This window comes from Ambystoma mexicanum, chromosome 4p (genome assembly GCF_040938575.1).
Source record: "Ambystoma mexicanum isolate Mex_15411 chromosome 4p, UKY_AmexF1_1, whole genome shotgun sequence".
NCBI classification, from domain to species: Eukaryota; Metazoa; Chordata; class Amphibia; order Caudata; family Ambystomatidae; genus Ambystoma; species Ambystoma mexicanum.
The window spans coordinates 1164653756-1164679075 of NC_090927.1; the positions used below are offsets into that span (position 1 = coordinate 1164653756).

A 25320-nucleotide genomic window follows, 5' to 3' on the forward strand; every position below is an offset into this window, starting at 1 on the left:
TATGGGATGCTTTGCAATTATTTCTTGATGTGGCATCATTGATCCCAGGCCAATAGACTCCTCTTTATTCCTTACACATAGCTGTTTTTCCAGCAGCTCCTGTCTCTGCTGCCCTGGCCTGTCTCGGAGGTAGCTTGATTGGTTTCAACATGAGCCTGCTGTCCATATTTTTCTCATAGCCGCATTAGTCAGGTGACATTTTCCTCTACCACAAGCTTCTATATGTCTCATCTATCTTGCGTTTCTGCATATGGACATTCACTTAATCTCTACTCACTTATTTGTTTGGTGCACATGATGTCTTCATATTTCTCTTGTTACTTCAGTTACATCTTCATTCTTTAAGTATTTGCGTATCGTTTCAGTGTGTCATTATGTCTTTGCTTCATGATGTCACTTTGCAGCTGTCAGATTTTCTTTACAGCTCTTTAAAGCTTAGTGGTTCCAGCAACTCTCCCACTACCCTTTCAGTTTGTGGGTACATTCGATATGGTTGTCTGAGTGCATATCGTACAATACCTGGTGACACACATAGGGTTCTTCTACTGATGTTCCAGTATGACGGAGGTGAGGGGGCGGGAGCTACAGATGACGTGTACATCTGCTCCTCTACAGAAGGCAGGTGCCTTACTGGCAAAAAATGACATTATTACCAGCACGGGTATTGCTGGTGCCGGTAATGCTGGCAAATCCCCCCCTCCCCCCATGGAGTCCTATGGAACTCCATGAAGGGGGATTTACACCATCACTCCGACACTCGTAATCCGGTGGTAATGCTGCCAGACCGAATGCTGGAAACGCTAATAGCATTTGCCGATATCCTGGCAGGTTTACCACCTGGATACCAGGAGGGTCGAAATAAGGCCCAATGTCCTCCCCATTGGATGGCGACTGCCACGAAAAATTCACTTGCTGAAATTGAATAAAAAATTGAACTGACTGCCTTTTGAAAATGGAAAATGGCATTCACCGATCGAAGAATATAAGCAAGACTCTAGGAAAATAATTATTATATTTCAGAGCTTTTCCCCTCCTAGCTCTTTCATACCCTTTATCTGTACTTCATGTGCATGATTAATATTAGCATTTCTTTCGCTCTTTGGAAAATCTATTGGGATATTATTTGGGGTGTTGCTAGAACTATTAGTAGCAGCCTGGGGAGGGGTGCTAGCCAATCAGGGAGTTTTCCCACAGCTGCGTGCCCGTTGCCCTGTCCCTCCTTTGCTCGCCCTAGCTTCCCCGGAGCACCTTTAGCACCCACGAGTAAACACACGCAAGGTGCTAATGGGAACTGTAATAAAAAAAGAAACATTCTTACCTTCAGTCAGTCAAAGTCGTCTGTGGGAGAGGGAATACATTTTCAGTTTTGATGACGCAATGAACACTGAAAATAGACTCCCTGTCCCATAGAAGGTATTGCCGGATTGACTAAAAGCTAAGTAACTTTTTTTGTTTTTTTTTTTACAATTCTATTTCGCAACCTGTGTGTGTTCCTCGCGGTGCTAACGGCGATATACACCTCGGCTTTGATCTGATGCAAACGGCAACGTCACTGCCGCCCGAGTTAAGTGCCCGAGCAATACCCCGCTGCCTCTGTGTGTATCGTCTCATTCATGCAGACATTTGTTATGAATTACACTTTTATGGGTTGAGCTGAATAAAGTCTGTTGTTGTTAAATTTAACCAAAGATCCCCAAATTCTCTGAGGGCTGTAAAAGGCTGACCTTGGCTCACTTGCACCTTTATTGTTTTTGTCCCTACAATTTCAAAGCAGATAAGTAGTTCTATTCATTTTGGGAGTCTTCGAAAGCTAAGCTACCAGGGAAACCGAACAAATGGAGCCTGTGAAGACACTGATATGTTCTGCTGAATTGAGAAGGACCTCTATCATCAATCCAAACATCACTGTTGCGTGTGCATGCTCCTCTGATTAATAAGTGTACAGGCGGGCAACTTACCTTCAGGATCAAGCAGCCGTGGTATCCCCAGCTCTCTTTCCGCAATCGCAAAGGCCTCCTCCAGGTTGACCTTGTTGGGTCTCCCGTGCAACTTCTCCATGTCCACCAAATCGGGCCGAATGGCAAAGATCACAGAGTGAAAGGCAATGCCGTTCCTCCAGCTCGCTCCAAAATCTCTTACTTCGATCCCAACTCTCCTTGAAACGGAATAGAAATACGAAAAGGTTATTGCTCCCTATAAATGACCGGGTAATAAGCATGCCTTATACAAGGTCCTGGGGATTTTGGAGGCTTGTCTTGACCAACTTAATTAAATGAACTGATGGGCACAGTGTACCTGAGAAACTATTGAATTCCAGGCATGCTGATGGAGAAGGATGGAAAAGAATGGGAAAGACAGCGAGCCAATCATACTTGTCAAGCCTATATGGCAGTATTTTGACATTGGAAGGAAGAAGGTGTTCAGATGCCACATTCCATGACAGGGGTAGTATAGCTCGTGGCAACGCTCTCGTCTTAAAAGCAAGACGCTGCAGAGCAACATAGGTTTGAATCCCGGGTCTGCGCTTAGTAACCTCTTCGGTATTAAGTGAGTTATAAATAACTAATTATAATTATATATTGTGATTGACGCATGTGACAAGGATCAAGCTATGCATACAGTGAACAAATCGAAAGTGACAACACATATGCTTGCAGCATGCAAGCCAACCTGAGCCACTTACACCGCATTCAGTGATGCATGCAGAAATCGTCCCAGCATTACTCTGATGCATTGATGGAAACTTAGAGTGTCTGCACGACAGGCAGAACAAGTGGGTCACTTCTGGGCAAGTGCAAACCGCAATATGAAAGCAGCAGCACTTTAAAGAGCTCGGTTGGCATCAGAAATCTGCACATAACTGAAGCCCACAAAATAATGCATGAGGCGGGCGCATTTGGGGGTCTACGGCAGAATGGCGGCACTGCTTTTTAAGAAATTAAAATAAAAAGATAGAGCTCTTACACTGAAATGGTGGCATTATAAAGAGGTGTTTACAATGACGAGTTACGTCACCACACCGGCGTGAATATGCGGCACAGAATATGTTGTATTTTCCTAGGCGCGCACACACACCTCCTCCTATACAAACCCACAAAGAATGCATACATGTAGACTAACACACACAGACGAGTCATACACAAGAGCACACATAAGGCTCCTTGTAACCACAAACACCCACACAAACACAAATGCACACACAAGCACACACACAGTCTCCTCCTACACAAACACACACATAAAACCCATTGTGGACATAAACACTCATGCAAACACACACACCTGCAATGACACATAAAGCCCCCTTGTAGACAAACACTGACAAAAACACAAATGCACACACAGACACACCAATGCACACACATGCACACAGCTGCCTCACACGTATACACATGAACACAAAAGCGAAGGCACTGCACAAAGTGCTAATAGACACTGCAGAACCACTCAAAGAAGGAGATTATTAAATATAGGGGGGAGTGCAGTAGAGGTCAGGGGTTACAAAGCTTAGAGGAAGCAGCTGCAGCAGTGTTTGCTTTAAATGGTTTGCAGTCACTGGCCTATTGTAACACCCACAAGCTATTTTCCACATACAAGCAATAGGCAAAGGGTGGTCGGATTTATTACACACATGATAGAACTGTGTTAGAAGTGTGACAATGCGGAGCAGTTATCCGTAAAGCTATTCCAGGCTGCACTTACCCCCGCTGCCTTCTCCTCCTGCACGGTCCAAATGTAACAAAAATCAGTAACACCAGGAACAAGGTATCAGGCCCTCACCATGCACTCAGTCATGTTAATATGCAAAGCATTGATTTTCTTAGTCCAGTGCATGTGAGAAATAGTAATGGCTACATAGTAATGCATAGAGAACACTATAAGTGACCACTTCCAGGAGGTGTGCACATGCATTATAACCCACAGGGCACTTACAGTCACATATGCACAGGTGGGGAGAGTTCATTAGCACGTTGTTTGTTCACAGCAATCCGATCTCTAGGCACACTTTCAAAGGATACATGCACACAGGCACACACACACATGTAGCAAAACGATGCTACAAAATATATGCTCATCTTCAAATTAACACAACCTCTACTGATGCTCACGAATCACTCACTTTTGCTATTTGCACCAAGATAACTTGCCTCCGATAGAGACTTGAGCATTTGTAATAATATCTGGACCAGTTCAGTTAGGAGTATGAAAATGCAGTCTGGCTACCAGCGAGGCAAACATAAAGGGAGGGTTGGACCAGTGGATCGGGATGACACAACTCGCTGTCTAAATCAATACAAAATGTATTAAATGAATCACAAATAAATAACCATCTATCTGTATGTTTCCTTAAAACAACATTTACATTTATACAGGAAAAAAGACACACATTTCTTACAACTCAGGCAACTAAACTCCCAGTCCCTCATTCATACTTCCATACATAAAACCATAATGGCCAACTATACATGGTGTACTGACAGTTCAATCCTACAGCAATATTCACAAATCACTATTCCGTATCTGTTTTCTCGGACCCTGCCCTTATTACTAGGGTCACATACAGTTTATTTTATAATTTACAAACAGTTAGTGTGGTCGTCGACACGTGTTTCTGTCACTTATGGACAAAAAATAGTGTCCTTTTCTTCTTAGGACCTTCCTCAGGACGTAAAGCAAAATCACTTTTTCTTGCCCCTCTCATGGCCTTGAGTAAGCCATACCAAATCCCTGTGTACCAACTCCGGGGATGTAGATAGATGTGGTGGAATCAATCCTTAAACAGAAACCTAATGTCCAAATAGACTAGGCCAATTCATTTTTTCTCTCTGGGTCGTGTATATTTTCTTCACCGCCCACAACAGACATGCGCCCTTTTTCTCTGGCTCCTGTGATTGTATCCGTCTAGCGATGACTGAAAACTTTTTTCTCTTTAAAAATCACCTACTAACTTGTGACAGGAGTCAGGACACCGTTCCCCCCACACTGCTCAGTTTCCTGACTACCAGCGAGGCCTATACGTGAAGCTTCGATAGCGAACCCGTTAGTGCGACCCAGAGTCATGGCAAGTGAATCTGAACACTTCGACTGTTCTAATGTGTCAGGGAAGGCATAAGGATACATGTCTCACTGACTTAATCGGTCTGCAGTGTGGTAAAATATGAGATTAGGCAACAGGGTATGTTTTCCAGTTCGATCACACCACTACCCAAGAACAACTATTGACCATAAAATTCATGTTTGTAATTAAAAAAAAGACATTGTTATGCAAATCCCTGATAAAAAGGTTAGTTTTGAAAAAATTCAATTTGTGCCAAAATGTAACAATTGTTCTCTCTGATATATTCAAATGTAAACACCCCGCCCCAATAATTTTGCTACAGTGACTCCGTGACTATAATCTTTGTTCAAAGCCTCGTGGTTCGCAATACTGCCTCACAACACTTTCCTTGAAGATTCCCCGCAAAGCGCCTCCTTTCCAAATCTAAAGGATGACTGCACCGAATGCTTTGATATATAATCGGACAGTGCGATCAAGTAATGAAACAGCATTTCATTTGCCAAATCTCTTTCAAGTTGACAAGAAGTAGGCCATGTTTTGTTGTATTTTCCAGGCCCGTCGACTGGCTCATTTGAAAACCACACGGCTTCCTTTTAACCTCCATTTTGTTTTATCCTGATTCCTGCACCTGAATGCCTGTTATAACAACACCCGCAGCAGAGGTAGATTTCAGTTTTGTCAGAAATTAGCTCGTTGAATTGGACACCTGCTGCATGTCTTAATTTCGCTAATAATGCTTATTTTGTGTTCGCTGCCGTCTAACTGTGGCCTGAATTCTAGCAAAACCTATGGCTAGAATAGGTCTGATCTAGTGTCAGAGTAATTTGGAAAAAACATCCTACATGATTTTTGGTAAGGCTTGCGCCAGACTAGAAGAGGTAACATTCCTCAGGGAAACGTGCCTGGTGTCCCAAGATACAGAGAGGTCCCCTTGGAAATGCCATGGGCAGGAAGGAGGCAATGGTGGGCGGGGGCTGTCAGGAAACACTTTCCAGTTGCTATGGTCATTCGGCGTAACTCCTGGTGCATGGTCAGCACGGCAGTCACTTCACGTGTGCGCATGGCTCGCGGGTCCAAAGGGAAGGGCGAAGAAGCTCACTCCCAGGATCATTGTCACTAATGACCTACAGAAGCAGCGCGTGCTTACCCTTCTCTGTTTGACCTATTTTACCATTGGTGCCACCGCACATGGTAGTAAACCTATAAGCGCCCTGCCATGTTCAACAGCGTCTAGGTTTGTCCAGTGAGTTCGAGCTCTGCATACCGGAAGATAAGCAAAAGTGTATTTTTCTGGGAGGAAACCTTGTATATTTGTGTTGCTGCAGTAATTCCGCCAGGATGCGGCCACTGTGAACACTAATTCAATGCTGCGAGGCGATTGGAGGAGGGGAAGCATACGTGGGAAGTCCCTGCTCTTGGCAACTGGAGTTTGTTTTGGATGTGAGGGAGTGGTTCAAGCCTGTAACCAGGCTAGGAGATCCTGTGACAGGGCGTTGAGGTGGACCAATGGCTGAGCAGGTAATTGGAAAAGGATGCAAGCTATTGGGCACAGGATCTCACGTTTATGCCCATGTTTCCCACATCCTTACCCCAGCTTGAGGTGAATCTGGGAGTCATAGGCATACATGCCATAACTCATGCTCTAAACGTCATTGATTCTGGCACGAGGGTAATGCATATATTTGAAGAGCAGTGGCAGAAGGGACTATCAGGGATGGAAAGACGAGCCTCGTTTGGGTGTAGCCCAAGCTTCAAACGTCATTAGTATGGTGTCCTTTTCTTGCAGATATTTGATCGGAGAGACCCTCCTAGTGCTGAAGGAAATTCTTTTTGATAATGCAGCAATTTTTTTCCATTTGTAGGATTAAGAACCATTCGGGCATAAATATGCAGAAAAAATTTAAGGATGGCACGTAATTCATCTAGAACAGTAAAGTTTTTAGTTTGCATCTAAAACACATCAAGTCAGCGGTCAGAGACAGAGGTCCAGGCCTTCACTGCCTGAGCATGGAAGGATCTAAAAAAGGCCCCAGAGCTTCTGAAGTGCGGGATTACGTATGCCGGTAAGGCAGCTCAGCAGGTTCAGCATTTGCTGTTGCGATCTGTGTTTGATCTGCAGGTCAAAGGTTCCCATCCTGGCAGGGCCAGCTTAGCCGTTGATCCTTCCGAGGGCTGATAAAGGAGTACCAAATTCAGTTGGCTGATGACTGTATGTAAAATGTTATATATACGGCAATTTGGTGAAAGCGCTATATGAATGAACTCATCATTATCATTACAAAGGTGCCCATGTTGCTGGATCTGGGAAAGCGGGCATGGCAATAACAGGCAACCTCATCCTTCCGATACAGTGGATTTGCCTTATTTAGTCCTATGGGTAAGTGTCACCATCCTACATCTGAATCTGGCCTTAACACTGAGCCAGTGCCATTTGCAAAGAGCCAGGGTGATACGTCTGTGCCATGGGCTGGTTGTGATGACCCTAGCGGCTGAATGCATCAGGACCTTCAGGTGGTTCAAGGTGCTCTGAGAAGAACAAGCCCCCAACTACTAAACAAGCAAACGCTAAAGACACATTTGCATTTAAAAGGTAAGAATCCACATTGAGCTGCAAAACAGTAACATACTAGCAATGAATGGTACCTGCAGAAATGATCGAATACAAAAGTACCTCCCCCCTCCCCCATTATTAAAGAACAATTCGATCAAACAGAATTCGGTCATTATAGTAGGTCTTTTTTTTCTGATCATTCCATGGTAAATTTGATTCACCGAAAGTAACTATGAGTAACTTTGACTCACTCCAAACATAATCCCACTAGAGCTATCTGATGGGCAAAGAATCCTCAACGAGTAACTCTGAATGTCTCCAGGCATAGACCTAGTAAGCCAGAAGATAGTCAAAGTTACTACTCAAAGTAACTTCCTTGTGAATTGTATGGTGCTCCTCAAGAGCAGCCGGAGTTCTGCCCCAGCGATTCTATGAGAGGGATTTGCTTGAGTGGTGCTGCTCAGCACGACACCCCTCGATAATAGCACCCCTTGGCGGGTATTTGGGAAGTAGCTGCCAAGTTCCACGCTCCTTGTAATAATCCTTAATGTGAATCTTTGCCTACAGTGTCAGAAGAAATCTGTGATTAAGTTTGGTTACCACCCACTTAAGCTCATCGGCAATGACAAAAAATACCTTTGAAGTGTTTATGCAGCGTTAACTATTGGAAGAGACTGCATGATAGGTGTCTAGGTCCAGAGGGTGCCATATGCACGATCAGACTACTCTGGGGTTTCTTCTGAAGATAACATAATACGATCCCTTACTTCTAGGTCCATTGCGGCCTGTCTGCTGAAGGTCTATTTTAAAATAGTGTATGCACTGCGGGAGATGCAGACTATGCTAGTAGCAGTAATTGGATATCATCTGTTCTTTTACATAAACAAATGATATTCTGGTTTAAAATAGATGCATGTCCTATTTGTGGCAGGCATTCTTATTTAAAATAATTGTTGGCTTAAGCAATACATCCCAAGCTGGGGGGGGGGGGCATTACCAGACCGGGCTGACCAGTAATTTCCCCTCGGCGAGGGGTGCATTGCTATTAGTATCCCGGCACATTGTACTGGAATATTAACAGTTCCAATAGTAATAATAATTTCTTTGCAAGTTGAGAAATTGTTCATTTGCTGACTCTCTACTTGAAAAAAACGATAAAACATTATGGCCGCCATGGATCAGGGGGAAGGGAACTACATGCAGTCCCTTCTCCCTTTCCATGGTGGCAATTGCTGAGACAGAGCTGCACCAGGAACACAGAGTGTACCCAGCACCAGCGAGGGACGAAGGAGCGCAAGGTAAGTGGGGAGGGGGTGTGGATATTCGGTAGGGGGGGTGGAAATTGGGGTTGGGGAAGGAGGGGAAGGAGGTGCGGGAGGCACACTTACTAAGAACTGGCGGGGGAGATGGCATCCTCCCGCTTCTGAGTCTCCTCATGGGCTTGGAGGGCCCCTCTAACCCCTTACCCCGCCGGGTAATAATACCCAATTAGCAATGTAAAGATCACATGCCCTTCCAAACATTCCTGAGCCAGCACCATTTTTGCATGCCTTCAAATCTGATTACTTGCCCAAGGCTTCATTAAGGTAGCATGGTTTAGCATACCTTGGCTCAGTTATGATTTGGCAACCTAAGCGCCTTGAAGCCCAATTAAGTCATCTGATCCTCTACCAAAGTGCATCAAGCTTAATCATTGTTAGGGATTACTTACTTGGCCGCTGTGTACTGCACCCACTTCAGCAAAGCTTTCTTGGCGCCGCCTTGGATTTTAGTCATCACTTTGCGTTTGGTGGGTGGGCTGGTAGCCTCTGAACTGACCACGCTGTCCACAGAAGACGCGCTACTGGACAGAGACTGCAACTGCGGGAGGTTGCTGGTCAATTCTTCAATCTGTAGGATTAAAAACGCATTAAATATGAACAATCTTGAATGATGCCAGTCTACATGTCCTATCTAACAAAAACACCACGATACCGCGAAAGCTCTATTGAAAAATAAGTCTGGTAAAGCCGACAAAAGTTGGATAGAGCAGCATTAAGCTAAAATAAATATGTGTACATCTCACTGTAGTTGCCCCACACTACAAAGCAAACATTGACTGACACCGCATAGCTACTTCACAGTGCTCACTTATTTCTCAAAAATAGCTCTCAATGCCAAAACTATAGGATATGACATTTGTTAAAAAGTGATTGGTGTGCAGGTACTGAAGCTAGGATCACTTGTTTGTAAATGAACTGCAATCCATCTTTACCAAATTTGTCAAGGAAGCCCAGAAACTTTGCAAAGAATTCAAGCATAGCTTCAAATGTTATAAGAAGTTGAAAAAGGTATTTCTTTCACTTTTTTCGAATGGGGATTTTCCTAGGGAAAAGGGATTATCAGAAAACAATTTCTCAAAATTGCCGGCTTGATTTTTTACCCACAAATGTATTGTTGTGCAGGATAGATCAGATTTTTTTTTTAAAGAACCAACAGTTCCGAACTTATGTTGTATTTGGAGTTTAGAGAGAAAAATATAGCGCTAGGGCCGGCCTCTTCCAGAATCACCAGGATCAACTTGCCTATTTTGCCTTGAATGAGAGAAAAAGGGTGGCACGCTTTCTTTTGTAGATACAACTCTTTTACTACAACTATTTTACTTAACTGGTTCTTTTCGTTGTAAGTGTATCTATCCGTCCATCCCTTGTTCTGAACTTATTTACCCTCAAACTACCTACATTATGTTTTCTTTGATCTCCTAATCCAAGTGTCACACCAATGGTTGAGCAACGGGGCTACAGTTGTACCACTAAGTCTATGCAGCCTCAATTAGTCCGTCATATGGCAATGAAGCCTAGGTTGGTGAGCCGTGCAAGCTGTTGACAGCCCACCAGCCTGAAGTAATGGACAGAGTGAAGCAAGGGCCATTACTGAGGATTAAGGGCCCCTAACTGCCTAAAAAGCAACTCAGGACTTTATTGCCTAAGGGGCAAAGGGTGAAAGGCTACAAATAAAATGACCACCAAGGAATTGGTGGCTGGTACTCTGGCCAGAATCCCTCTTCCATTTTCATGGCAGTAAACAGAGCCAGAGTAGGAGTGGGATATAACAGTGGAAGGGGCTTGTGAAGCGGCTGCAGTGGCATCATCATCAGTGGATAAAGGGAAGGCATTTTAGTTTGAATTGGAGGAACTTTGGGTAGAGTAGGCAGAGGGCATGAGCATCCAACAGCTGCTTTGGAACAAAGGGTTATGCTGTACAAGTTGGTAAGTTTTAGGATTGGTTGCTCATCCCCAAGGGTGCTAATGGGTTCCTACAGCGCCACTGCTTGTTCATCAGGAGGATAGCTTAGGGGCAGCATGCTCGCCTTGCAAGCAAGAAGACACCGAGCAACACAGGTTTGATCCCTGGGTCTGCGCTTAGAAACCCCTGGGTATTAAGCACACTATAAATAACCTATGATATCATATCTTTACACATGATCACTGTTAGCTTTCCTGCCGCAACTTTGACACAGTATATGTGATCACTTCCTGTAAAAATCATGAATCCCTATTGCATGTAAGCAGGCATATCTCTCTCTTTAGCTGCTTCATGTGTTGCTGGAATGTTCACCAGGTGATTTTACAATCATATCTTATCAGAAGTCTCTGGTGCATAATATATTTGTGGTTGACATGTGATGGCAAAAGTTGCTCCAGAACACATCAGCGACCTTTGATGTGGCTAAAGACTTACTTCCTGGTAGGCAGTAGCGTTTAAAGGAGTTCACAACGTAATGAAACAATGGCCCTCATTATATTTTTGCCAGTATCCCACTGGTAAATACGGTGGAATACTGGCAAACGGTATTAGCGTTACTGGTGCCTGATCTGATGCAATTACGGGCCGATTAAGGTGCCGGCAACGGTATGTTAATCCACATTCCATGGAGTCCATAGGACTCCATGGGGGGTTGTTCGTATTACCGGCACCGCTAGTACTGGTACCGGTAATACCGGCTGTGTTTTGCCATTGGGGTGCCTGACTTACCTCCAGCTCTTGGCTGGAGGTAAATCGGGCCTCCCCGCCGGCAAACCTATAGTTTGGCGGTACAGGAAAAGTGGCAGTAGCGGAATTACCACCGCTTTTTCCCTGCACCGCCAAACTTATAATGAGCCCGACTTATTTGTCTGGGCTGATTTTACACTCAAGCATCCAGCGATTAGCATATTCAAGGCAATGAAGGACAGCAATACTTTCGCAAGGATCCACCCAGAGGCTATGGGTCCATCTCACACAATTGACACCAAGACCTTTTCTGGTCTGGACCTTTAGACACACAGACTTTGTTGGATTCTGCCACTTAAAACAACACTAAAAGCAAGAATGAATCTTTCTTTTTACTGGGATTCCAACTAGCAGTTTATGAGCAAGTCTCTGAATGCTCTTTGATGAGTGCATTTTGATCATCAGTTGCACTGTTGTCGGTTTGTGGGTATAACTGCTGACTAGGGAAGTGATTGGAGATATGAAGCCTGCAAGTAGCCAACCTACCAGGCAGCACATCCTTGCCTGCTTTTGAAGTTATTGCAATGTAATGGCACAGCCAACCTGCAAAGGCAGCGTGCCTTAGCACACACCACTGTTGTGAATGCTGGGGTCAACCAGGGGAAGACTCTCGCCAACTGATGGCATACAGAGACGTAGTATGTTAACATGAACTATTTGTAAAGACACCATGATTAATTGAGACCCGAATATCAGGAGGGCAGAGCTGTCTATGAAACAGTCTTTTCATCGTGAATTTATGAGAGTTACCACAATGTGAAAAGGAATCAAAATGTTTTACTTCAAGAAAAAAGTATACAAAAGAAATATGTATTAAACAATAAAGAAATTAAGATGTAATCAAAACCCTGCTTTACGAAATAGGGAGACAGAAGAACGTTTTCCCCTTTTTAATGGATAATTCTTGGCAACTAAAAACGGTAGTAACTTCTTGCTGGTGCTGCACCTGTCTAAATGACAGTGGAAAGATACTTAATCCCTTGTTTTGCACAGGCCGAGGGTGGTTATTCTGCATCCTGGGATGATAGCTCATTTGTCTTGGAAACAAAACAACCCAGAGCAACACAGGTTTGAATCCCGGTCTCGTGCTTAGAGACTGGTCTCTGGTATTAAGCACCTTATAAAAGATTAATTAATTAATCCCTATTTCTTAAAGTAGCTATTTTGACACACTATTGTGTATCTTGTACGTTGCCCCATTGTGCCATAGTCAGTCATTTTATTTAACCCACCCTGAAATATAAATGGCTGCCATCAATAATGCAGGCCTAGTATGTCCACTCACTGAAGGACCCCCTTATAGAGTCAAATCAACTCGAAAGATGAAAGAAGACGCTTGGGTCAGGCCTTTTGCAGAGCGGTTTGATGGTTTTAATTGTGCAAAATAACTGTTTCATGGGCTAGACAAATAATGTGAATGCATATGATTGGGTGATAAAAAATCCAAATGAGCAGAACAATTTCCAAAAAGCAATCCATTATTGAGGACAGGGCTTTCCTCAACTTATTATGAAGGTATACATTAATACACATATAATCATTGGTAAATGGTAAACTGTTCTATGCTAGCGTGAGTTATAGCCAGGGAAGAGAAGGGGTGTGGGATCCCCCATCTCCCCTTCTCAGGGATATTGTCTTCAAATGAGGAAATCATGGTATGTCCAATCAAACCTCTCATGGAGCCCTGAAGAAGGACTAGTTGCGTGACAGCACTGGCACAAATATGTGGCCCACTTAAAAAGTTGTCCTGTCTCATATATCAGAACTTTCAAGCCATACAGGGGATTATGAAGATTTGCAATACACAAAAAAAGTGTTCCTGTGGCCATCTGTTACTTTGCCATGTTTTAAGGACAAAAGATTCTTTAGGTGTAAAGATAACTGTATAGAATTCTATTGAAGCGGCAGAGTGCAGATCACAGTGACTAGATTGGGATTCTATTCCTCTACAGAGATCTGTCACAGCAGAGCCTGGCGAGGAGGTCCATGCTCTGTACTCTGATGGATAGATGTAAAGTACTGAGGGAGGCCCTGCTGCATTACGCTTCAGTCAGAGAGGCGTCCAAAGAGCGGACGTAGAAGGCGTCCCTGGCAGGTTCCGGGACAGACAACACAACAGAGAAGGTCTTGCACATGGGACACTGAAGAAGGATGCAGACATGTCAGAAGACACGATTTGGGGAGCAGCCAATTGGGCGGGTTCGTGTGAAAGATGTTTATGAATAAATGGACTCCAAGATGTCACTTTTCTGGAGTAAGGTGTCAGACCATCTGGCTAATGACACGCAGGTTCATACAGGAGAAAATGACAATGGCCTTGAATGCGGTCCCTCATGCCAGCCTCGACTAATGCCAAGCTGAATACCCCTGGGTAGCGAGAATGCTGGTCAAGCTGAGGGATGCACCGAAAGGTGAATGAAGTCAAAATCAGGCAATACCCGTGGGCTTTCGTCTCTCCTGCATTTATAGGTGACTTGCAAGCTCTCGAGGCATCCAACGTGCTCTTTGATTCCCGCCCGCAGTCCATCTACTATGAAATGTTCTCAGTAGGTTCATTTCCTTCTTTTAATTGATCCATTTAAAACGGTAGGAATGTTTCCATGTGTGCACGTGTGAATATGATTCTTTCAAATACATGTGCATGCAATGTGTGGAAAGCTAGCTTCGATGGTTGGGTTAGGTTATCCTACCACAAACAATACCGTACAGTCAGAAGGGCAAATCAGTGTGCATCTCTCTACGGTTCCATGTGTTTGAAACGACACCATAAACAACTACATACATTTTTAGTGACACCCAAATAACAAAAACATTTTTAATGTTTATTTTTTCTTTATTTGGCCCTCCACCAACTGCCCGGTACCCCTGCTTTACTAACCGCCCCACCCGTTTTTTTCCTTACCCCACCTCCCACGTATACTATTATAAAAAATGTCGACATTTCTGTCGTTATTCAGGTGTCACTGAAAATGCTGTTATTTATTTTTTGTTATTAACAGTGTATACGCTCTCTACAGACCAAAAACACACTCTTCTTGTATGACAAGCGCGTGCTTATAATAATCACAGTCTCTTCATGTAGACGGCAACGTCGTCGGGTCTTCTAGCCCCAGTCTAGGAGGCACAGATGTTGGTATGCAGCTCGCAACACCATCCTGAAACCGCTCTGCTGGAAGCTGCAGCACAGATCCACATATGTTGGAACACATCACGGAGAAGGCAAAGCTGATTTACCTGAAAATACAGAATGACGGTCCACATCAAGCCGAGCACGATAGAGGGCCTCCCATCAGCGATGTCAGTAGAATTAATGTTGACCAGTTTTATCTGTAAAGGGAACAGCAAATAAGTTGTTTCAACAATGTACGGATGGAACATGATAAGTGTCCCTTTTCACTAGGTTATGCATTACTTGTTCTAAGGAGCATCTGAATCCTGTGCATTATTTCGATGGCGTTGCACCTCCGATGTGAACAGCATGGAATTGATATTTTCTAATATCAGAATGGTTTTTGTTTACGTTATGGGACTGCCTAAAGTAGGCAACTCTCAGTGTAATGTGTAATGTGAAAGTGCAAGTCAAACCGTACAGAATCGAAAACACAATACAGCCTGAACCGGATTCATTCCCACTATGAACACCCTACATGAATGCTTTTGGAAAAGAACATGTATTAATAAAAAAAAAATGAAAATGAACAAATAAAGAAACAGCAATAAAACAACCAAATCGCTTAAAAATTAAATTCATACAACAAAAAAACACCAGGAAATGTGGCTCTCTAATTGTAATGCAAAGGTCCTGAAAGACTTTCAGTTTCAGGGCTGCAGTACTTATGAACCCCGTAAGTGTCATGGACATAGATTTTCGCGCCACAATTCTCCAATTTCGCAAATCTCTCAAAGCATAGCTTTTCCAACAACACTTGACCAAGGACTAATCCCAAGGGACACGCAGACCGAAGCACAGACCTCAACTTCTAGTACTGTGGCGCTGCCAGCCCAAATGCTGACTAGCCGCGTTGTGTACAGCGCTCCGCTGCTTTTCAGCTAGCCCTGTGCTTTAAGCAATAACTTTTTAAATCAATAAATTGATTGTCATTTTCTTCTAATGAAGACGACCTTTCTCACTTCTATACTTCCTTTGGGAATAACAGGTTCAGATTGTTCTAGATTGAGCCACACCCCGTATCATTTCTATTTCAAGTTTCCGGGGGTTTCTGGACTATGCTGATGCTTGGATGTCTGAGGCTGGTCCGTGCAAGGCTGGCTCGTGAGAAAGAGGAAAGCAGCATCAGCTGAGGATGGGAGGGGAAGTGGCCACATGTGCTAATGTCCTGCAGAACCTATAGCTATGCAGCATATGCTTAGGCCATGATCCCAGCACTCTGCAGAAAGGTTTCTTCTTAGACCAACAGGGCCAATTGACTTGATGCAGAGTAAACAGGTCCTTTTAATCAGCTATGACTTGGTTTGGCTGAGCTCGAACATGCCCCTTTTATGCCCTCCATCCTGTACTATTCTAGCCAGTCTCCTTTTTCTTCCAAACACTAGCCATCAAATCAGGTAACCATTCACCGTGGCCTGTTCGTGGTCAAACAGTGGCATAAGCCAAAAATGCAAACACAAGTGGCTCAGTCATGGATAAATCCTAAAAGGCCCTCAATGTAACCACACTGAAAGAAATCTTTTTGGGAACCACTGACGAAAGATCCATCCCAGGTCCCCTGATTCCTCTGTGATCTGCTGTCAAATGAGGTAGTCATCCTATACAGCTTCTCGCCTCTCGCCAAACTCAGAGGAAAGGTACAAGTTACCATTGTAGGATGGTGGCCACTTCCTACGCATCCACATACCTGGAACGCGTGCGTGTGGGACCATGATGGGCCTGGATGAGATGTCTGCAGGTAAGTGACCATTTACTGCTGCTAATTGCAGAGTTCGCTTTCACCCTTTGGGGGCGCCTCCTGGTGCTGAGAACAGATGCCATGTAGACTGCTTGGCCTGCATCTGTTTTCAAAGCCCTGCCAGATGGCTTCCTCTTGAAGCACAGCACCATCTGTTGGCCGTGTGGGAGGCAGCTCTTTCTCAGTTTCCTAATCTAAAGGAGTTCCCCATCCAACATGCCGCAAGCAGGCCTGGACAAACACTCCCTTTCAAAGGGTTAGTTTTATGTTCATAGCAAAAGCAATGTTTGCAGATAAGAAGCAAGGAGAACCCCTTCAGCTTTCCCATTCTCTGTAAAGTTGGCATGTGCTGCCCCTCGACTCAGACATGCAGTTAGTTTAAATATATTTAGGGATCTGAGTGGGCAAATGTCTTGTAATTACAAAAAAGTAGCTCAAATTGGCAGAACCTTTGACCACTCTAACGGGTTCGGGAGCAGTGCATCGCTAAATTCAGCCATTGCCAATCTGTGTTACTAAGCAGCAGCTGCTCTCCTGGACAGGCAATATGGCAGATAATTACGCTATGCAGTCTTGATATCACATTTCTGAACGTTTATCGAATTTTTTTAAACAAAATATTTGATAGAGAATGCATTTAGGGGTGGTATAAAGGGTTAAATATTTTTGGGAAACGGTTGGGGTGGGTTTTCAGGGGTGGGAAAAGGGGGATTGGAGGGACCCACCCGCCCCCCAAAAAAAATAACTTTCAAAAAAGTGCACTGCCTATAAATCTTTTCGTTAAAAAATATTGGATATATGTGCATTCTTTATAAATTACTTGGGTATAAAGACATGTAACCATCATTACAATTCAGGTCTTGCAATCAATAGTGACCAGCGCGATATTGATCCTCATTTTCTGTGTTCTAAAGTTAGGTGATGTAATGTAAAATGGAAAGTTATGTTACATAATACATGAGTATAGAGCATGCAAAGGGTTAATTACAAGCAGGCATGGTTGGTTTTAGAGACTGGGATTAAAACTAACAATCTGATTTGTTTGGAAATATAAAAAAAACGTTTTTTAAAGAATTCGGTTTGCAAAACATTGGATATGAAAGAAAATCAGCATTTCTAGGGAGGACCAATCGATGATATCTGTTTTGTTTGAAAGAGCAATGGGGGATTTGCAAAATAAACATTTTTCAAACAGTTGTGCCTGCAGCCACCTCTGGAGTGCAACACGGGGGACTGCACATGGGCAAGTATTTTCCTGCTATTCAAAATGGCCGACAAATGTGGTACTGACCGGAGATCCTCTGTACACAGACTGCCACGGAAAGCAGAGACAGGAAAAAGGGCAACACATTATATAAACCGGGCCTGTACATTTCATATGTGCATGTGTTCACTCTGGTCACAATGCTCTTTACATGTCACATGGCCAGCACTTCTAGCAGAGCGCATGCAGCAGGCAGCTTTACAGCGCAAAAGACCTTCAGTCTGGCAAAGCACCGGGAACATGCCCTCGCCTACCCTCTCGCTCTCTGCTACTTTTAGTCACAAGACATAATCGTTTTAAATGAAACTATAAACCTAGAGATAGAGAGGAATTACCTGGTCAGGGAATGGCCCAATGGCCTGAGTTTCAAGTCCAAGGCAAGCAAGGGCCATTTCCGGAGCTGGTAGTGCCCCCCTCATTAAAGGGTTTATTGCTATTAGTTGTCCGGCATGCTTTCCCGGGGAGCTAATAGTTCAGAAATGGCATGGTTGCTGTTTCTCCACTTTAAAAAAAACCTACAAAACAGATGGACTCCATAGACAAGGGAGAAGGGAATTGCGTGCAGTGCCTTCCTTTTCATGGCACCCATTGATGCTGAGGGGAAGGGTGGGACAGCAGGCAAGATATCACTGCGGCCACAGATAAGTGAGGGGGTGGTGCGGGGATGGGGGATGATTTATATGGTTTGGCGTGGGCGAGAGTGGAGCTTTGACCCGGCAGGCAAGATGGCTGCCTCCCGCTTGTAACGCAGGGTATACCCTAAGGTAAAGCACCCATTCCAAGCTTCCTGATTCGCTGGAAGGCCCCATTACGCCATCTCTTGTGTTGTCTTTTGGAGCTTTGGGTGCACACAGGAAAGAGTCATGAGAGTAAGGACAAGCAGGAGCAGTGAAGGAGGGCTGGTCATGGCGCAGGCATGAACAGCTGGCGGCCCAGAAGGAGGAGAGGCAAAGCGACCAGGGAGGAAGAGGGAGGCTGGAGGAGAATTGTGAGCCGGGCTCCAGCAGGCGCCATCAGCAGGAACACGCACGTAAAGAGAGAGAACTCACTTGCCCATCAGGGATGTCATTAATAATACATAAAAGAGGATTACAGAGAGACCACGTCAAAAGGGAACAGCAGTTCCCTATGGGCCGTTGGGTTGCCCATGCCAGGAACGCGGTAGGCAGTGTAGAAAAGGGGGCAGGTCTTAAAGCCCTGCTAAAGACTCCCAAGCCCTTCCATGCCACACGTCCTGAGGTCAGGTAAGTTGATTAGCTCGGGAGAGATGGCCAATGCAGTGGGTTGGTGCGGGGGGGTTGAGGTTATATTAGAACGAGTTTTAAAAGGGTTTCGTGTGGGTGATATCAGGAGATGGAGGGAGGACCACCAAAAGACCAGAGGTTGATGGCGAGAAGGAATACGGAAGTGGTTGGAAAGACAGGTTCTGTGGAGTGAGTGTGCATGAGAGCGTGAAGTAGTATGATATGATAGGTTATTCATAACGCGCTTAATACACAAAGGTTTCTAAGCGTGCACCCGGGGATCGAACCTGTGTTGCTCCGTGTCATCTTGCTTCCAATGCGAGCATGTTGCCCCTGAGCTATCCTCCCGAGACTAGTAGGGAGGTAGTGAGTCGTAGTGACAGTGAGTGGTGGTGGAAGTAGTAGAGGTGTTGGTAGTGGTAGAAGATTCATGGTTGGCTTTGAGGGTGGTAGTAGCAGTGGTAACAGCAGAGGAGCAGTGGTAGCAGAGGAGTAGCAGTAATTATAGCAGTTGAAGCAGAAGAGGAGAAGGGGTAGTAAAGAGAAGCGGTTGTGCGCTAGAGGCGGTGGTACCAGAGGAGAGAGGTAGTAGTAGGTGGAGTAGTAGCTTGGCAGTAGGAGGTAGTGGAACTTGGGAGATAAAGAATGAAGGAGGAGAAGGAAGCAAGGGAACATCTCATGGTGGAGGTAGGTAGACAGAGTGCAATATCACAGGGATAGAAGCATGGTGGGGAGGAGAACACAGTGGGACAGCAGCAGAGAACGGCAAGGTGAGGATGTGTATGTGTGGCAAGTGACTTGAACCACATGAGGCACCACCCCACAACTCGTCTACAACACTTTTCGGGGTTAGGTGAAGGAATCTTAGAAGATTCCCAGGGAGCCAGGCAGCTAAGGCCTTAGGGAAGTCACCTTGAGTCCAAAGAAAGATACAGATAGGTGCCCCCGAGCTGTACCAATTATCCCAGTTATGGACCCTTGTACTAGGGAGGGGCAACACTAAGGGAATAGAGAGAGGGGGGGCGGCTCTAGTGCCAAATTCCCCAAGACCCCAGTTGGCCATAACATTTATGGCGATACCAACCAAGCCCAACATTTCTGTAACAATCCTAAATAAGCAACCTTGGAACATCAGTTGGTGTCAATGTGACTCATTTTGGTGAGGCCTCATCACAGAAGTCTCAACAGAACTCTTGCTGGCTGTCGGCACCGCTGTGTGATGGAGAAGAAGTCTCTCTTGAGGCTGGCCTTTACTTGCCATAACGCCCAGGGATGACTGTACTAGGCGGCATGTTTGTTATACAAGGGTTTAATGCCTAACATGTCACCTATGACAAACACTATATCGGGAGGCTGGTGGCAGAGGGGCGTGGAAATTCAGGTGCTCGCTTTCTACTTCCCAGGAGACTCTCAAATAGTGTCTCTCGTGAGAGTGTCGGCAGGTGCACAGGGTGTCCACTACCAAATTCTTTGATATCCCTGCCACTGCTCCTGTAGCTATGTCGTCCAGGATGGAGCAGAATCAGTCAGGCAGAGTACCCAGTGTTATCTGTATTCTCTTTCCGGAGTCGCTGATACGGCCTGTCGCCCAGGCAGCAACACCATATTTGTATTAATTAGACATGGCTCGTCGGAGGCAAAATACTCAAATTGAGTATGTATAGAGCGATGGAATCGTGGAGGTAGAAAAGCGCACAGGTGTCCTTAGGCTGCTTAGCTTTGGCCAAGTGGTGCTTTAGCACCACGATTACCTTTGGCTCATTATGTGGTTATTTATCACCGCAATTAGTTTTGGCTCATTGTTGGTGCTTTAGTACCACCATTAGGTTTGGCAGAGATGGCATTCGAGTAGCACTATTACTTTTGGCTCAAAGCTTGTGCTTTAGCAGCACCATTAGTTGTGGCTCAAGTGGCCCTGAGCATCCACTATTAGTTTTGGCTAATTGGTGGTGACATAGGTGGCGATTCAACAGCACCATGATGTTTGACTCGTTGGAGGCAATTCAGCACCAACTTGTCCCCGGAGGATAGCTCAGCGGCAGCGTGTGCGTTTTGGAAGCAAGACGACACAAGTAACAACAGGTTCGATCCCCGGGTCCGTGTTTAAACGTGTTATAAATACGTAACTAAGACAAAAAAAAAACGCAACTAAAAAAAAAAAACAATTCCTGTAACAGCGCCTTGATGCCTGTGGGCTGTGTGAGAGCTTTATAAATGTAAAATAAACTTAGTAAGGCTGTGTAGTTTTGGCTCACAGGCGCAGTCTTGGTGGTACCATTAGTTTTGGTTCATATTTGGCACATTGCACCACTATTAATGCCAACTTTTCAGTGGCAGGGTAGCGCTAAATAGATGGAGATAAGTACTTTGTTAACGATATGTGAGAGATGACATGCCAGAAGCCGTACACAATGAAGGGAGCCTATGAAGTGAGTGGGGCCATGGCAGAACACTCCTTTCCTGTGACCTTCTCCTTCTGGCATGAAGGCTGCCCCCCCAGACAAAATGGTTGACTTTGTCAATTTTTGTATTTCGAAATATAGCAAGCAACTTACATACACACTTATGCTTTATAGACCTAGCCCGAGGGCCGTACCACAGGGAGTTATGGGCCCTGCAGACCAACTTAAGGCCCAAGCCGAGTCTTTTCTGCCAAGTGGTGTATATTATTTATTTTAATGTCAGAGTTCCAAGGTTTGAGGCAAAGGCCGAGCAGGATCCATTTTGTACTGGTGCCAGAAAACTAATCTGGAAGGCCGACCAGTGCAAAAGTTCTTCTTTGAACGGGCCTGTCAATGAAAATATATTTTTTGAGTTTTCCTATGTTATGGTAAAAGATATTTGTACCGTGCACGATCACCACCCGAGTGCTCCCCTGGCACTCTGGCAGATCTGAAGAGCAAGAGGGTAGGGTAAGTTAGGAGGACTGAGCGTGAAAAAGCTTAAGATAATATAAGTCATTTAAAACGCGCCTGTTTCTAGGAGCGACAAGACAAGGGAGGGAAGACAGAGGGGAGACAAGACAAACGATCTTACTAGGCCTTGTGTCATTCAGGTCGTGTAACAGAGCTGTGATGTGCAGTTGGCAACTTCAGTTTGGTTTACACCGTTTGCCGAGCGTAGGTGTGATTTCTTTGGTCGGTAGTTGTCATGTGCTGTTGTACGAGGCTATGCGTGGTATGTTTAGTTGCTGCTGCAAATGTTAGTGCACACCTTCCCAGCGCTGATGCAAATTTGCATGGCAAAGGTGCCTTTTATGTAATCTGGCCCGAGAATCTAAAATTGCCTGTCAGGATTTGCTGGAGGCCCTTCTTGATACCTTCAGCTTGGACGAAGGCCGGGCTACTTGACTGTGTGCCTGAGATATGTGAATCTGCATGCCATTCAAAATGGCTTCAAGTATCGGTAGAAAACATATTTATAGGGCACAGTGATGGGTAAACATGGCCCTGTGCTGGATTCTCTGATTCCACCAACCTGTTGTCGCCAACAAGTAACCCCATTGCACTCTTTGAGGACAGCCTTCCTCTTGCGCGGTGTTCCTTCTATAATGTATTATTTAATAACTCACCCTGTGGTATTCAATCTACATACGTAATCATAGGAGAAAAAAAAGCTTTAACAAATAGAGAGAACTTTTGAGCAGACATGGCTCTAGAAAATTCCACCGAAATGTATGGTTGTTCGGGTGTATCTGCACCCAGCAACCTTTAACATAACATTGCACTGGAGTTTCCTCAGGACCCTTGCTCACCACCAAATTGTCTCAAGAGAGTGTGCATCAGCATTTCCCCCAGACAAGATACTATATGCTCTTATAGTCGACTCTTTGTATCCCCCAGAACAGAACTGCCAATGTGCTGTGCTTCACAGTCCTCTCTATAGTCGAGACTCTATGCTACTGCACTCAGCTTCCTTCTAGAAAGCTCACTCCAGCACAAAAAAAACACCAAGAGAAAGTTCCCACTTCATCCCCTTCATGTGCTAAAAATCATCGGGTACATCGCCAACTGACCTCTTCAGCAGAGTACAGGCCATCGTTATGCCCAGGCTGGCCACCTGGAAGGCAGATTGCTCTGCTTGAAAGTGGGGCCCCCCGCGCCGATCTTCATTCTTCACCAGTTTGATGCCACAGTCCCACTTCCATCGGCTTGTATTGGCTGTACATTGAGGCACAGGTACATGTGAGGCAGCCTCCCTGATACACAATGCCAGTCAACACAACTTTCAGGGCACTGGGTGTGTAGCCACTTGGCCCCAGAATCACGCCGGCTCACTCTTTCCTGCAATTCACCAAGATCCTTCAGTCATTGCACTGTGGCCATGGACCATCCACTTGTAGGTTCCCCTGTTCAGGGAGTACATCTGAGCTCCCCTGCCTGATTTTTAAAGTGGGTTTAACACGCTGTCCTACCCTGGCCCTTGTGCCGCGCTACGAAACAGACCATGTATCCATGCTAACACAGACATATGTCTCACTTTATCCTTAACATACCCGAGTCTGGCCCAGCTGAGCAGCCTCTTGATCTGAATAAACACGCTTGCCCTTCAGAATTATTATTCCTAACTTACACTTGAAGTACCCCACTGTTTGCAATTCCACTGTTTGGGGAATGAATGAATGCTGTGTATATGTGGCTTGCCACCCAGGCCCACTCCAAGCCATATAATCTTCCTTCTCAGCCAACAACTTTGCCCAATACTATTCAGCACCCTTTCTACCCATCTCTCCCCTCTTTTCCTTCTCCCCTCCTCCAATCTCCATTACCTCCACTCATCTCTCCCCTTCTGCCCACCTCACCCTTTCAGTTGTCCCCCATCCTCAGAACTGTCAACCCCTTCTGAGCTCCAACTGATCCTTTGGCCCCACAGACCATCAAAGGACTCCATTTACCTGCTCCTGTCTCTCATCTCTCCTCAGCCTCTCCCTCTCTACCAATCTGTTTCCCACGTGCTTCAATCCACGTGGAAAAAGGATGCCTCTTAGCCAACTCCACTCCTTTTCGGGGTTCCTCAAGATTCTGCCATAATCCCTACACTTTCACACTATACACCTTCTTCCTTGGTGAAATCTTCTCCTCCTTTACATTTTCCTTCCACCTATTTAAAGATGGACCCCCCATCTTTTTTCCTACCCCTCATTCACCCCAACCTATCTGAAAATCTTTAATTGCCTCTCTGCCACCCCCCTATATAATCTACCCTTCTCCTCCCCCACCTCCCCCCATCACCTCCATTTGTGCTAGCTATTCGTGCATAAATAGTCCCTCCACAAACCCATTCTCCTCATCTTCAAGTGTATTCATGCCCTTAGTCCCCATATCTATCATCCTCTATATCACACTAGTCCTCTCTTCAAACCACGGGAGGATAGCTCAGTGGCAGCGTGCTCGTCTTGGAAACAAGACGGCAAGGAGCAACACAGGTTCGATCCCCGGGACTGCGCTTAGAAATCTCTGGGTATTAAGCGTGTTATATATAACATATCATATGATATCATACCCTGCACTCTAGCGGCTTGCCAATATGTTTGTGCTCCTCCTGTTCTGCATACCTTTTCACCTCCGCTTCTTTTCTCTCGTTGCGCCCTACCACTGCAAAACTCTTGCCCATGACATCAGAAATGACACTAACATTCGCTCATTTCAATCAACATTAAGTTCCACCCCCTGCACTTTGAAGAAGCACCCCCCATTTCGAACATTACTCCCCCACCTTCCATGACTGCACACATTATCAACCCCCGTTTCACCCCTACCTGATGCTGTCTGCACATAGGCATGTTGCTGTATTGCATGGCAATGCACAGGCTTCCTCAGACACATGATGCCAATACCTCATTATGATTAAAGTGGCTGTGAAATGTTGGGGCTGTTTGGGCATCTGATGGCAAAACCAGGCACCCAGTGAAAGTACCGAGGATATAATGGAATGGTCTGGCAAATTGAAGAAGTCCACAAACATTTGGGGGCTGCACCAGGCAAATGCACCTGTGCACTCGATGATAAAACCAGGCATTTACTTTAAACAATATATTTTATTGTTGTATTCTAGTGTAGTAAAGCTGTTTCACAATGTAATGCCTGCCATGTGATGTCTATCGCTGGAATATGGCAATATATGTCAAATGATGAGGGTACCAGAGCATACAATGACAACAACAGACACATGTTTTTGCCAATGCTTGACAAACGGTGCACCTCCTTGACTTCCCATGGTGATGATACAAGGGAGTGAGAGATGGCACCAACAACTGGTGCATG

At 45.0% G+C, this 25320-nt stretch overlaps 1 protein-coding gene across 17 annotated transcripts in view; it reads right to left on the minus strand.

Moving 5' to 3' along the window:
• The window catches only part of SYNE1 (spectrin repeat containing nuclear envelope protein 1), a 1651720-nt gene that overhangs the window by 1125129 nt on the left and 501271 nt on the right, over window positions 1–25320 (minus strand). For 13 of the 17 annotated variants that reach the window (XM_069606781.1, XM_069606782.1, XM_069606785.1 and 10 more), the window contains 4 exons: window positions 17841–17861; window positions 14877–14969; window positions 9322–9500; window positions 1959–2155 (listed from right to left, as the gene is read on the minus strand). In XM_069606781.1, coding sequence (XP_069462882.1) covers window positions 1959–2155; window positions 9322–9500; window positions 14877–14969; window positions 17841–17861 — 490 coding nt within the window. The remainder of the gene's footprint in view (window positions 1–1958; window positions 2156–9321; window positions 9501–14876; window positions 14970–17840; window positions 17862–25320) is intronic. The other 4 variants (XM_069606789.1, XM_069606783.1, XM_069606790.1 and 1 more) reach the window with 1 other exon arrangement.